Source organism: Montipora capricornis, chromosome 6 (genome assembly GCF_036669925.1).
Source record: "Montipora capricornis isolate CH-2021 chromosome 6, ASM3666992v2, whole genome shotgun sequence".
Lineage (NCBI taxonomy): Eukaryota > Metazoa > Cnidaria > Anthozoa > Scleractinia > Acroporidae > Montipora > Montipora capricornis.
The window spans coordinates 2,019,266-2,031,765 of record NC_090888.1 but is presented as its reverse complement, the minus strand read 5'-3'; the positions used below and the strand labels follow the sequence as shown (position 1 = coordinate 2,031,765).

The 12,500-nt window shown below is 40.7% G+C and overlaps 2 protein-coding genes across 5 annotated transcripts in view; both read left to right on the top strand.

Moving 5' to 3' along the window:
- The window catches only part of LOC138051265 (uncharacterized), a 290,582-nt gene that overhangs the window by 3,658 nt on the left and 274,424 nt on the right, over positions 1-12,500 (top strand). For 2 of the 3 annotated variants that reach the window (XM_068897440.1, XM_068897441.1), the window contains 10 exons: positions 1-109; positions 461-620; positions 804-949; positions 2,040-2,147; positions 3,022-3,103; positions 4,485-4,627; positions 6,397-6,504; positions 6,654-6,729; positions 7,043-7,186; positions 7,936-8,187. The exon at positions 1-109 is cut by the window's left edge and continues 5 nt beyond it. In XM_068897440.1, the coding sequence (XP_068753541.1) occupies positions 1-109; positions 461-620; positions 804-949; positions 2,040-2,147; positions 3,022-3,103; positions 4,485-4,627; positions 6,397-6,504; positions 6,654-6,729; positions 7,043-7,186; positions 7,936-8,187 (1,328 nt within the window). Of the gene's footprint in view, positions 110-460; positions 621-803; positions 950-2,039; positions 2,148-3,021; positions 3,104-4,484; positions 4,628-6,396; positions 6,505-6,653; positions 6,730-7,042; positions 7,187-7,935; positions 8,188-9,832; positions 10,092-12,500 lie in introns of those variants that run through there. The other variant, XM_068897442.1, reaches the window with a different exon arrangement.
- LOC138051180 (uncharacterized) overlaps positions 11,067-12,500 on the top strand; it is a 7,220-nt gene continuing 5,786 nt past the window's right edge. Inside the window, exons 1-3 of one of the 2 annotated variants that reach the window (XM_068897339.1) lie at positions 11,067-11,129; positions 11,625-11,717; positions 12,023-12,254. In XM_068897339.1, coding sequence (XP_068753440.1) covers positions 11,127-11,129; positions 11,625-11,717; positions 12,023-12,254 — 328 coding nt within the window. In that variant the 5' untranslated portion in view covers positions 11,067-11,126. The remainder of the gene's footprint in view (positions 11,130-11,624; positions 11,718-12,022; positions 12,255-12,500) is intronic. The other variant, XM_068897340.1, reaches the window with a different exon arrangement.

Genomic DNA, 12,500 nt, shown 5'->3' with positions numbered 1-12,500 from the left:
CGATGTCGATGTCAGGAATGTGACCTGTAAAGAAGCTGAAAAACTTTTTCGTTTGGCTGACGAAAAAGTACAGATACGTGCCATTCCAATGCATTTGCCTGCGGATGAGGTAAAAAAAAGCAGCCAAGTAACTGTTGAAATCTTTTCAAACACCTTTTACCCGAGATGTTCGTAACACTGCTAGTCATTTGGCTTAGTGGGAGAGCGCTTTGATAGAGCTTTGAATTGAAACGCTTATAAGTAGGAATCGTTGGTTAATCTGTAGTTGACTGAGCTTTCGAGTCTTCCCGACGAAAAACGAAAAATCGTGGGCCCCGTCGCAAAAGACCTCTTCAACTGAAGTGTGGTAGTCTTCCCTGTATGAAATATCTTGGTTGCATGGGCGAGTGAATTCAACTATTTTAGTGTATAATGTTTAACTGAAAAGTCCTCCACTTTCTCTAATTTGTTTACTCTTCAGGTTTCTTCCAATTCGAAGATTGTTGCTGTGAGTGGGGAAAAATGGAACCTGGACATCGACAGTGACTCGGGAAGAGGAACTGAAATAATGGAGAGGGATTCAACACCAAACCTGGACGAGGCCGAGAAGACAAGTATTAAATTACCAGTCGGACTGAAAGGTAAATATGGGGTGGTTTTAAACCAAAAACGTCGTAATTGAAATTTAGTGTGAATTGAATTTCTTGACCTTTTTAAGAACACGAAATGGTTCAACAAAAATGTTTTAGATAGTTTCAGTGTGTGCATGATTCTTCCTACAGTTTGTTTGCCTGTCTACTAATTATTACCTTGTGCTGTTTCAGGGGAGTTTTTACCTCTTGACTTTGAGATAAGAGGTGGTCGAGATGAACCTTCAATTGATGGAGTAACGAGATTAGTAATAAAGGAAATCAAAGTCGGAAGTCTGTTGCACAAAAATGACGTAAAAGTCGGCGACCATATTCTCAAGGTGCGGCAGCTTTTTTTAACTCGTCGATATTCTTGGTTTTCATGTGACGTCATCAAAACTAAAAAATAAGGAATTATCAATCCTTTTCAGATTTTAGTTTAGTTAGTTATTAGAACAGTTGAAGACTTGCCTTTTCACAAATTTTCAGTTTGGTGGGGTGTATCGTCTTGTGATAAGGCAAGGTTGAATTTCTAAGCTTTTGCGTGACACGATGTTAAAATTGAGGTCGCGAATGCTTTCATCTAAGGTAAAAAAGTGACTTGTCCGTGGAGATTTTGTAATCGTAACAGTCCTTGTATGAGAATAAGTACTCACATAGATATTTATGAGCTCTCAGAAGACGACTACTGGCTTTTTATAGCAAAACTCGATGACATATGTTTTTGTCAGCTTCCGGCCGCCATATTTGTGCCCCAGAGAGGGACACAAACATGGCGTCTCCATACAAAGCCTTATAAATTTGAGTAAAACATTTCTTCGAATGTCTACCGCACGAAACATCGCACAGACCTTAACCTTTGTGAGACTGTTTGAATATTCATCTTTTTTTATCTCTTTGATTCTTGACTTAATTTGCTTAATGGTTTTGATGATGGTGTGACGGTGAAAACCGGCAATACAAACACTAAAGCAAAACCGCTCGTGGACGCGCATTGTGAAGTTTCACCCGGCCTCCACCCCTGTGAGGTCACTACACAAGCACACGCACAAGTGTGCACGTGTCGCATAAGACACTTCGTTCTAAGCAGACAACATGTACCAAAAGTTGGTTTAAAAATGTGTACGTGAAATTTAAATTTCCAGCAGATCTGTTTCTTTTCATACTTTTAAAATCATACTTTAATAGGTGCAATCGCCTTCTTTTTACTTGGCTTGATAAACGTGCAGCTTTCTGTAGCTCGAATGCAGCTCTGAGCTGATGATTTCGTTGTTGAGCGTGAGGAAAAATAAAGATGACTTGACTGATTTGATTTGGTTCACATACTGACATGATGCCAAATGTCTGTTGAATACCGTCTGGCGAATTCGCCAACACGTGACACGGCCTCAATTCTTGGCAACGTTTTCTTATCGCTTTTATATTTCTCAGGTGGAAGGAGTTGACGTTACAAATGTTCCACAACACGTGTTTTTTAACTTGCTGCGAGCAGCCAACAAAGTGGCCAAGATTCAAATCTTAAAGATTCCAGTTTCAAAGGTTTGTACTTGACAAATTGTGTGGTAAGTTGCCCGGGATATAATTTGGAGAGAAAGACACAACACAAATCCCTTGACTTTGACGATGAATTTCGCTCAGGTGGTCGAAACGTTAGTCAGTGACACCAAAAACAGTCCTTTTCAAGACAACTATCAACCAAACGAACTTACTTTTGTAAAGATATCATTGACGAAATAAACAGGAACGCCGAGGAACACAACTTTTAATACTCAGGATCGACTAACTCACATGTTACAAGATGGCGGACACAGAGAAAACCGAACTAGTTCTCGGTCTCTTGGTGCAAAGCGAGGCATATTATGACAACTTTATCACGTTGAAGCTAGACCAAACTTTAGATTAATTTGCATATGAATAGAAATACCTCGTTCATCAAACGAAGCCGCTTTAAGAAGACAACTTGTCAACTTGACAATGGTCGGGTATTGTGAAGTTGCTCCTAAAGTTATTTTTTGAAAGGGAACATGGTTTTCCTCAAGGTGTGCAACTTTATAAACTTCATGAAATCATCATAGCACGACAACGTGGCATCATCACGGTATTTTCACTGATCAAGTTATTGTTAGTCAATTTTAAAGGAAGTTTTTTGGGGAGACTGGGGTGGGAAACATGAAAAGCGGGGATAAGAAACATGGGTCAAAGCCATGGTCAAAGTAAACAGGGGCACGATAAGCATTATTATTAATTAATTCATTCATTCATTCACTCATTCATGGCTGAAATAAAAGATTGATGAAGAAATCAAACAACTGAAGAAACGATGCTATCAAAGGCGCCATGGTAAGACTGAAATCATTTACATTCCCGCTCAATCATGTCTCTTATTCTTCTCCGTTTTCTCTTGTCTACATAGGACGATACAGAGGTCCGAGTTTATAAAGATGCAAATACTGGAGAGAATGAGGTTGTGGTTGAACTTTCAACAGGTCCAAAAGGTAAATAAGCGAGGCAGGCACTGACATTTCGGACATTTTCTGGACGTTTTCCATCTACACTGTCTTTACGTTTTTAGAGGGTACTGCCTTTGTGAAATCAAAGTACAAACAATCTCACTTTTCAAACTTGTCTTTCGTCAACTTGTCGCGAGCATGGCTTTTGTGCGGTGACGGATTGCTTTGTCGTAGAGATCACGTGATCAAAAAGACGCGGGCTAGACGCTGAGTATTTGCTTGAATCTTATCAAGACCAATCAGAACATTTTACTAGCGCAGTTGCTTGAAAACAAATCTTATGTCTTTCGAAATGAATTTAGAATGTATGAATGTCATATATATCATATACGTCAAATGTTTATTCCGCAATTTACTAAACTGCGGAATAAACGTATGAAGTCTTAGTTGCGAAGGAACCCCTAAAAGTCGACAGACACGAGGGGTCATGTTGTAGGGACATGTTGCAGCGTCAAAAAGGTGTGAGGTACACCCTGAGGCAACATGCATTAAGGCCTTGTAGCAGGGACATCTAGCAGGGACAAAATCTCAACATTTGCACACACGTGAAAATGTTGCGGGTACATGTTGTCCCATGAATGGGACACGTCACGGGCACAAAATAACGCCCAAAGTGGTGTTGCACAATTATAAGGGCCGATTTACAGGGTACGATTTTTCAGCCCATCTTCCTCCCCCCACACCCTCTCCCCTTTATACGCCTGCTACGCAGGCCAGCGACAAAAATCGTACCATGTAAATCGGCCCTAAAAGTATCAGTTCCCACGAGGGGACATGTCGCTGCAACATATCACTTAATTAAGCATGTACCTGCAACATTCAATCTGTGTGCACATGTTGATTTTGTCCCAGCTACATGTTCCCGCTACACGTCCTTGCTACATGTCACTTCAGTGTGCACTACACCATTTTTTTGTCGCTGCAACATGACCCCTCGTGTGTACCCACCTTAAGGGTCGATTTACAAAGTGCGATTTTTGGCGAATGCGACAAGCTTACGACAGGCCTAAGACATGACTTAGATTGTCACAGCGTTTTAAAACATGTTTTAAAATGCTATGACATTTTTCCTGACATATACGGCAATCGTAAACGAGTTGTAGGCCTGTCGTAAGCTTGTCGCATGTGACAAAAATTTAATCGTGTAAATCGCGGGTCCTAAAGAATCCAGTCTTGAGCGGGACTCGAAGCCACGACCCTTGATTGCGCTGCATTTGCTTATGTTTTTCGAGGAGAGATAAAGGAAGATCCTACAGGAAACTCGGGCTTCAAACTAACGGCTGTAGGATTCGGATTTTTTCCAAGTATCCCGTGTCATTAAAGAAGAATACGTCTCTTCAATGGCATTATTTATTATCTTCTACAGGAAGACTTGGAAATCTGGGATTGAAGATCAGAGGTGGGAGAGACAGGCCGGTTGTCCCCGGTGATCCGGGAATTTTTATCACGACAGTCAGACGAGGAAGTTTACTGCATAAAGTTATCGAGCCTGGTGACAAGATATTAAATGTATTAACTGTACATTCTGTTCATAATTCGTTACTGCTTTACTGTTGTACAAAATGCTGTTGTCATACGTCGCTCTGTCCAAAATGACCATACAATTGCCCTTGTCTCTTCAGAATGCGCAAGGTTTTAACTTCATTCCGACTGCGTAGTAGGCGTTTCCGAATGGCTGCAACATCTCTGGGGTCGACATTAGCTAGCTTGAAGGAAATGAACTTGGGAAAGACATTGAAGGTTTGACGGTTCTTCGAAAAGTTGTTGCGGCCATTCGGAAACGCCTACTACGCAGTGCCATTTTGAAAAGATCGAAAGGTCTTGGCAAGATCGAGGCTGGAAGGAGAGAATGGGACACAAAACTGCGAAATGTTGTAAGCGCTATAGACTATCACACTCTGCAAAGAGTTCTGACAGCTAACATCAACAAAGTGATGTCACGCATCATCACACGACACGAAAAGAGGCTCGAGATGCTGATCCGCAACACCGCCATTCCTTTCAAGGCCGGTGATACAGTCACCAACCTCTCCTCTTGCCAGCTCTCTTCCGAGGAACTGGATGCACTGAAAAATGATCTGACCCATTCAACCTGCCCTCCACATCTTCGCAAGTCTGACATCTATACCTGCTTTAAACTCATTCACCGCTCCATGTTCAAGAATATTATCGACAAAGGACAGTCTGGAAGACTCAAAGCCGACCTTTCTCATCTTGCAAATGTTTACATCTCCTCTAATCAACCTTCTAAGAATGACGTTAAAACCTTGCGCATTTTGAAGAGGTTAAGAAAGAACAAGAACATTGTCATATTAAAACCAGACAAGGGCAATTGTATGGTCATTTTGGACAGAGCGACGTATGACAACAGCATTTTGTAAATACCTCGGACAGCTCTAAATTTAGACTGGTTGAAGCGATGATCCCACAATGACAAGAGAGAGTTACTTTACTATTGCATATCGATGTCGTGACGTCATACGCGCATCGCTTCGTGGGCGTTTGACAAAGCGAACGAGGCGATCAAGGAGTAATGTATATAATATCAGCAAAAAGTAACTCGGCGATCTCTCACATCTCATAGACGGCATGGGAAATTAGCCGCGTTTATTTTGAGCGTTGCGCATATGACGTCAGACCCCAGGCGATCCAGCTAGACCCAACCCTTGTTTTGCTCACGGTCATTTGCCGTTCGAGTAATGGCGGACAGCGAAAACCGAAAAACTACGTTACAATAATCATACTTTCCGTGGGAATTTTGAGACAAAAATTGGCATGATACCTATTTAGTACGTCTATTTTCAAAATCTAGAGAAAAAAGGACATGAAAAATTTTCATCGTAGTGGCACTTTAAGGACGGTGCCTACTAATTCAAAGGCATTTTTGCGCGGTTTACTGAATATGCGGGAAAAGCAGATCTTAACAAGTGTTATTGCAATCTAAAAACAAAATTGGGGGTGACCACGCATTCTTCGAAGATAATTATTATCAACAATTTGTAAAAAGTTTTAAAGTACAAAGCAATGTATGGCGTTCTTTTCCAAATTGAAGCTCAATTATCTCTAAAAAAAGCGTGGTTACCCCCAATTTTCTTTTTGGATACCAAGATCACTTGCCAAGTTCTGCTTTCTCCGCATAGTTTTGAACCGCGCAAAAATATCCCTGTAGTAATAAGCACTAGCAATAGGAAATCCGAGTATCTGGAGATGCGCGGAACGTATGTGCAATAACAATAGTAGGCACCGTCCTTAATATGAGATTTATTCGTTCCCTGCAGATTGATGGCATGAACACTCTTAATGTTCCATTGAGGTTTGCTTTGGATAAAATTAGATCTGCGGACAGAAGAGTTCGATTGCACATCAAGAAAGCGGAACGCGATGAGGTTTGTTCCTGTCCTTTCATTTAATTTTTTACATCATCATCATCATCAATATCATCCCCACCCTCAGTAGCATCAGCATCATTAGTATCCTTAGAATCTCTGTACGGTGGCCAATTTACATTATCATCCTCGTTTGCTTTGTGTTACAGGACGACATGTCTGAGCGCGATCGCAAGAAAACGGCGCACAGAGATGCGAGATCCTTTTCAGAGGAACAGTTGGAAGGTGAGATTTTGCTTTTTAACTTCATTTCAGTGTAAACCCGAGATGAGGATGGTTGGCGCGCAGTTGCAAAAGGCAAAAGGCCCTCGCGTAAAGTACTCGCCATCCACCAATGCGTTTGAGGTTCGAACGGAAGCAATCGACGTTGAATGACTGAGTTCGTTGATCTCTACTCTCCTTCGGTAGGTTCTCCCTCCCTCGGATTCATAAAGTACTTGGCTTGGCTTTATAACTTACTTGAGTCTTTAAAAAGATGATTATACGTTAATTTCATTCCCACGCAAATAAGGCAGTTATTTACCGTTTTTCTTCTCAGAGTTCAGAACAGCATTTTGTGTCTACGATAGAACAGGAAGTGGAAGAATATCACTGTCACAAGCGATGCAGTTGTGTTGCTCACTCGGGTACAACCTAACAGCAATCGACAAAGATATCATCCATACTGAATTCAGACTAGCAGGTGAGCCTTGTAATAAATGAACTATTGCTGTGTAAGGCAATGCTTTGTGATATGGAATATGCAATTCATACAGTGATGTGGAACTGCATAATTCGGCATCATATGGAACTATTTCCCTTGACAATGGTACGTGCTGGATATCTTGAAGCGAAAAGTGATGATTTGTAGCGTTATTAGCGAGGTTTTAATATGTAACGCAAGGTATTTAAAGGGGCTATGTCACGCAATTTTCAGCATTGATCAAATGGCCATAGAAATAGCAAAATAACGGCTCAAAACTATAGAAGAACTCAAAAAAACACAGGAAAGCTAAGAAGGGACAAGGATGGACAAAACTGGGGAGGATTGAAATGGATTGCATTTGGGTGAATTTGAAAAACGTCGGCCCATCTTTTTTCAAATTCATTCTCAATTGTTATGTGGCCGTGATTTTGCAAATGAAAGACTTGCTCTGCCAATTTGACGTTTAGAGTTCATAACTAACAAAACTAAACAAAATTACCTAAAACAGCGTGACCTAGCCTCTTTTTAAAGGCCCACCTGTGACAAACAGGCATTGCGTGCCGTGGAACAATTTTCGTATAAAAAGTCATCCAGTCAGATCGCTACGACAAGCAATACGAATTTCCATTAAAAAAAAAAAAACAATGGTCGAAAAGCCTGTCGGTTAAAGGTGAGCCTTTACTAGACGCTAAGTAAAAACAATCGTGTATGTATACTTTCAATTGCACATTTTTTATTCACCCCAGGAGGAGAAAGAAGCATATCCTTCTTGGATTTCATTGCAGTAATCAGAAAAATCACGGCAACAAAACAGAGTAATACAGATTTGTTCAATGCGTTCGAAATCTTTGACCGAGAGAATAAGGGATTCTTTAGCCTAAACGAACTTGAAATGGCTTTGAGAGAAATGCCAAAAGGACATGAAGCAGATGAGAGTGAAATAGCAGATATTCTTGCATTAGCTGATCGAGATGGAGATGGACACGTTAACTTTCAAGGTAAGCACAGTAATCTGTGCAGGGATGGCGCAGTGGTGAGAGCACTCGCCCCCCACCACGATTCACAGACTCGGCGCCATATGTGGGTTGAGTTGGTACTCTACTCTGTTCCGAGAGGTTTTTCTCCGGGTACTCCGGTTTTCCCCTTTCAGCAAAAACCAATATGATTTGATATTTATTAATTTTGATTGATTTCATTTGTGCACGACCCCACAAGATGTTCACCTTTAACATTATCGTGTGAAAATAAAGGTCTATTATTATTATTATTATTATCATCATCATCATCATCATCATCATCATCATCATCATCATCATCATCATCATCATCATCATCATCATCATCATCATCATCATCATCATCATTATTATTATTATTATTATTATTATCTGTCAGCGGTTACCTCTTGGGTTTAAAAGGGAGATCACCATTGGAGTGATGGGAATGCGAATTTTCTTGCCAGATCACTAACACTTTGGTAGCACACTTTCAGTAACATATATTATGAGATTTAATTAGCGAGAGATAAGCTTTCGCATCTGCTGATAGTCAGTCGGTCATTAAACAAATAAAAATGAATCAGCGCCTAATGAAGTTGTTTGGTCTTTAATGAAACCAATTTCTGCGGTGAAATTTTTCCATTTCTCCTCGAAGTGTTACGTGAACTATCTGCTAGAGAGCGTGTGGTGCCCTATGTAGCCGACCGGTGCAATTCATGAGAATCCGGTTAATCGTGCCATGTTTGAATAAATGTTTCCCGTGGTCGTACAACATAGAACACCGCTCGTCAAAAGTGCTGCACTCTCGAGTTATATGTGATTCCTTCTAGATTTTTTTGGATCAATTCCACGTAGTTTTGAGAACGTCCTCCGAATTCCCTTCTTATTCCCCCCCCCCCCCCCACCCTCTCAGCCTGGGTGACAGACGTATTTAGCGGTTGTGGTTTCTCGACAACGACAACCACCGGAGCTCATCAAGGAGAGCCTCTATTTCCACTAATTTCTTGCGTCAACCTTTTCCCGAGCAAATCAAAGTATCATATTTCCCTTCGCTTTTGATTGACTTCTACAACAGTGGACTTGCTGAATCTCCCATGGGGGGCATTGTATAAATAAATCTACTCGGGAAAGAGTTGACTTCCAGGCCAAGTATGGGAGATAGAGATGGGGAGATAAGCTCCTTCAGGAGTCCGTGAGTAGCAGCTTGCCTCTCCCATACAAGCCCTATGAGGCAACCTTTGCGCGTATCTTTCTATTTTGAGAACGCCACGACTTCTTCTTCTCTGCACGCACTGTTTAATATGGCCAATCAGAATAAAGTTTTTGTCAAACAAAGACAAAAATAGCAAAAAAAAAAAAAAAAATGCAAATTGTGAAAATTGAGGTAAATTGATATAAATGTGAGTCTCATAGCTGAAGGGTTGGTTCTAAAAATTGAGAGATACGTGCAAAGGTTGACTCAAGAATATAGTGAATAGGGTCGTTCCTACGTACTTATGGGCTCCTGGCTCCTGCAGGCTATGCATCCCCCCGTCCTTTTCGTAATCAAAAAGACAGTAAATGCAAAAGCAATGGCTCGCTCGGTCGCCGACTCAAGAGCAGTTGCGGCGTACTAATAGATTCTATATCTTCTTTTATTCTTCAGAATTTAAAGACCTTGTTTTGCCTCTTTTTCACCAGTACTAGCACACGTGGGCCATCATGTACCGATCATCGCACGGAGAAATTTGATGGGTATTCACCTATCAGAAAAAATATCTTAAATTATTTTTGTTTTTTTTTTTTAACACAGCCCTGTATATTTTTGTAAGAAAAGATTTGTGCATTTTATAGAGTAACTTATTATTTTTTTTTACCTATTTTTGTAAATTTGGTAAACATTTTATTAAAACAATTTATCCAAATTAAAATTGTCTGTCTGTTGCTTTCAGCATTCACGCGCACCTTCTTAATATTTAACACCTCAGTTGGGTCTTTTTCATCCTGCTGGAATTATGGCAATGGAGTAACATAAAATCCAGCTCTTACTGTAGTTTTCTTTGAAGGCCAAGGGTCTTAGCAAAAGCATTGCCGCCTGCGCACGCAGGGGCGCTGGTTCGAGGCCTATCTATGTTATCGTGGTCATCATATTGTTTTCTTAGACAAAAAGCCCTGCTCTACAGATCTTTGCGCAGACGTACAAACGGGTACCGGCAACATCTACTGCTGGGAGCAATGTAAGTCTCAGTCACTATACGCCAATAAAACCGGGAAAAGTTCATTATAAGCTGAGTGGGGCCCGCTCTGCCTCTGCAATGCGTATCAAAGAAACAAAACGTCATTCCTAGGTAAATGTATTCACGAAAGAAAAAAATTAAAATAAATAAGCGGTGCAAATCTAAGATAAAAGATTCTTTAACTTCGTTAGACCATTCTACATACTTTGTTCCCAAAAATACATAGGAATAGCCGGTTTCTAGAGGTTATTGGGAATGTTTGGCTTTCCATCGCCAGCTAAAAGTTGTGAGAAGTATTTTTACAATGGCTCTTCCTGTTCGGTTGGAAGTTTGGACTTAAGTCTGAGATTAATCAGGAATGCGTGATTCTGGCCTACTGTTTCGGTTTTGTTGATGCACCCACAGGGAATGGCAGGGCGAATACGCTATTTGCTAGTAACGGTATTGTAAGCCTTAGATTATGTCGAGGACAGTGTCTGCTCTCTCGTTGCTCCACGTCATCCAAAAGACTGAAGTTGTCATTTCCTTAACCTAGTTACCCAGGAAACTGTCATTTTAGAAGTTTTCGCCTTTATGACTTTTATGGTAAGATGTTTGCTTGGTAAGTAACGCTTTCTTATGGGGGCTTTTATGCTAAATGACATATCGAAAGGCAAACATTCCATAGCTGTTTTGGTTGTCCTGGGACTTTAGCAAAACTTCGGTATATCCAGGCGCTCACTTATGGTAAGTTAAAGCTGCCGTTTGTGAGATGTATTTCCATCTCTTGCCTGACAGCATCATTGATATTTCTTTTGAAATACACGTCTGCAAGGAAACTAAATATGCCATGTAAATTACAAGAAAGCAATAACGAAAAACTTTTCTGTTTCTTTCTTTTGAATAAGGAACTTGAGGATGAACTGGGACTCTTTGATAAATGATCTGCGTTGCAGTTTAACCATAGCTTAGTGAAAGGGATACACGCACACATTAGGCAGCGGAGTTTGCACTATGCTCAGGGAGCTCAAACTTTCTTTTTTTCGTGCCCTCAATCACATGCGGAATCATTTTGTCAGTAAGAACAGTTGTGATTCAAAGAGCGCGCGTCGTAGCTTAGCAAGTTGCCACGCAGAGGACTGCAGTGTTTCGATCTCACATTTAATTAACAACAAGAAAGGTTTGAATATTAATACAAACTTGCCAATGTTGTAAAAAGATCATGAAAGTTTGTTGTTTTAGGGAGGTACTGAATCCTCTCTGAATGGAGCTGAGACCGATGCTCAAGAAACAGAGGGAGGAATGGAAACTGGCTGTGAGCAGGGCACTCGGGAGGTGAGGAGCAAACAGCGACGCAATTCAACCGATAAAAAACTCTCAGGGGTGGGAGGGAGTAAAAAATGTACATACCAAAGAGTATCCCAGTGGTTCAGGAAACAAGGCGGGGATAACAGGAGAATAGAGATCACTATTTTGGGAACAAGCAAAGTCTTTGAGTCTAAAATCGGCCTGGTTCCGGCTTACTCCATAACCTGTATCTCACGGTCGCCCTTTAGAAATAATAACGCTTGAATATCATGTCGGTAATATATTTTTCTCTTAAGACTTAACTGATACAGAACAAACATTTGATTGTTCAGACGATCCAATCCAAACCTGACACAAAGCAGGACTCCAAGGCAACAGGATCTGTCCAAGAGAAGAACAAAATGACTGACAAACCGCAGAATGGGAAGAATCGAGCACTGCTGCCTGCCACAAGACGAGTGGTTTCACAAGTAAATGTTATGAAAACCTTGCTGGCATCATACAAACGAAACACTGATTTCAAATCTGAATACGTCACGATTGAATTTGCAAAACGCCCAGAAGGTAAAAAACTGATTCATTCCTTGAGATAACTTTGCTTTTGCAGTCAAAAGAGGTATCAGCGAATGTCTTATTAATGCAAAACACTGCACTTAATGTCTTTACGTAATTGTGTAAAGTTGTTTGCAGGACATTGCGATTCTTTTTCGGAATGATCCTGGAAACGAAAATTAAGGAAAAGGTTTCCTGGCTCCTCTAGCCCTTTTATCATAGCCTTAAAACAATACAACAATGTCTTAATTTTAAAAA